General features: G+C 49.7%; 1 protein-coding gene across 3 annotated transcripts in view; it reads right to left on the reverse strand.

Moving 5' to 3' along the window:
• Positions 1 to 383: 383 nt before the first annotated feature.
• LOC129859031 (phosphatidylinositol 5-phosphate 4-kinase type-2 alpha-like) overlaps positions 384 to 1,933 on the reverse strand; it is a 44,831-nt gene continuing 43,281 nt past the window's right edge. For all 3 annotated transcript variants that reach the window (XM_055928351.1, XM_055928350.1, XM_055928352.1), the window contains 2 exons: positions 1,184 to 1,287; positions 384 to 1,056 (listed from right to left, as the gene is read on the reverse strand). In XM_055928351.1, coding sequence (XP_055784326.1) covers positions 976 to 1,056; positions 1,184 to 1,287 — 185 coding nt within the window. In that variant the 3' untranslated portion in view covers positions 384 to 975. The remainder of the gene's footprint in view (positions 1,057 to 1,183; positions 1,288 to 1,933) is intronic.

Genomic DNA, 1,933 nt, shown 5'->3' on the forward strand with positions numbered 1-1,933 from the left:
CACACACTGCACTACCACAGACACACACACACTGCACTACCACAGACACACACACACTGCACTACCACAGACACACACACACTGCACTACCACAGACACACACACACACACACACACACTACCACAGACACACACACACACACACACTGCACTACCACAGACACACACACACTGCACTACCACAGACACACACACACTGCACTACCACAGACACACACACACTGCACTACCACAGACACACACACACTGCACTACCACAGACACACACACACTGCACTACCACAGACACACACACACTGCACTACCACAGACACACTGTACTCCTGACCAGCTCCCAGTCTGACTAGACGCAGCTTATCCTAACGTCTCTTGTATATGGAGGGAGTGATGGATGAAGGGACAGATAGGAAGGTGGCTTGGGCAGGGCTAAATGGCAATTGGATGGTCTGGCCTATTGAAATAATACTTCCTACTTCCTGAAGACGAGTGAATGGTTTGGACTAGCCTCAAGGTGCACTTCCTGTTTACTTCTACCTGTACTATTTACTCAGAGAGTGACCTCACTATTGCTATCCAATCACTGAGCCTTGTTTTTCCTCATTCTAACCCCACCCCCTCCCAAAGGGGAATACAGAAAAACAAACAATTCAGGGTGAGTACGTGGTGTAAAAAAAACTAGATTCCCAAAGTACACAAAACAAACAAATAGAAAAGTACTGACTAGAACACCCTGTAACAGAGATCAAGTCAACAGAGAAGATACACTTATTCTCCTATCACACCTTATGGTCCCGCGTAACAGAGATCAAGTCAACAGAGAAGATACACTTATTCTCCTATCACACCTTATGGTCCCGCGTAACAGAGATCAAGTCAACAAAGAAGATGAATGTAAACAAATGATGGTTTTAGCTGCAGAGGGACACCCTGCTAAAGGAGAGAGAGATAAACCCCCCCCCCCCCAACTCCCGGGGGCTATGAGAGAATAGTGGTGATGAAGTCGTAGAACCTCTTGGAGTACTGCTCTGGATTCACCGTGGAGATCTCCGCTCCCGCCTGCAGGGGGAGACACATGGTGGAGGAGTCAGTCAAGTGAAGAAACACAATCACACAAAAATCACACCAAACGAGGTGCAGACTCACTCACTCACTCACTCACTCACTCACTCACTCACTCACTCACTCCGTGTTTGACGGTCTTGGCAGCGTGAGCGGCCTTCTTCTTGGCATCGTAATGCTGCAGAATATCAATGACCGCCATGAAGTACACCTCCTTCCTAGGAGCACCTGAACACACAGACACACAGGATTATCCCTGCACCTCCTTCCTAGGAGCACCTGAACACACAGACACACAGGATTATCCCTGCACCTCCTTCCTAGGAGCACCTGAACACACAGGATTATCCCTGCACCTCCTTCCTAGGAGCACCTGAACACACAGGATTATCCCTGCACCTCCTTCCTAGGAGCACCTGAACACACAGGATTATCCCTGCACCTCCTTCCTAGGAGCACCTGAACACACAGACACACAGGATTATCCCTGCACCTCCTTCCTAGGAGCACCTGAACACACAGACACACAGGATTATCCCTGCACCTCCTTCCTAGGAGCACCTGAACACACAGACACACAGGATTATCCCTGCACCTCCTTCCTAGGAGCACCTGAACACACAGGATTATCCCTGCACCTCCTTCCTAGGAGCACCTGAACACACAGACACACAGGATTATCCCTGCACCTCCTTCCTAGGAGCACCTGAACACACAGACACACAGGATTATCCCTGCACCTCCTTCCTAGGAGCACCTGAACACACAGGATTATCCCTGCACCTCCTTCCTAGGAGCACCTGAACACACAGGATTATCCCTGCACCTCCTTCCTAGGAGCACCTGAACACACAGACACACAGGATTATCCCTG

The sequence above is a fragment of the Salvelinus fontinalis genome, chromosome 7, assembly GCF_029448725.1.
Source record: "Salvelinus fontinalis isolate EN_2023a chromosome 7, ASM2944872v1, whole genome shotgun sequence".
NCBI lineage: Eukaryota > Metazoa > Chordata > Actinopteri > Salmoniformes > Salmonidae > Salvelinus > Salvelinus fontinalis.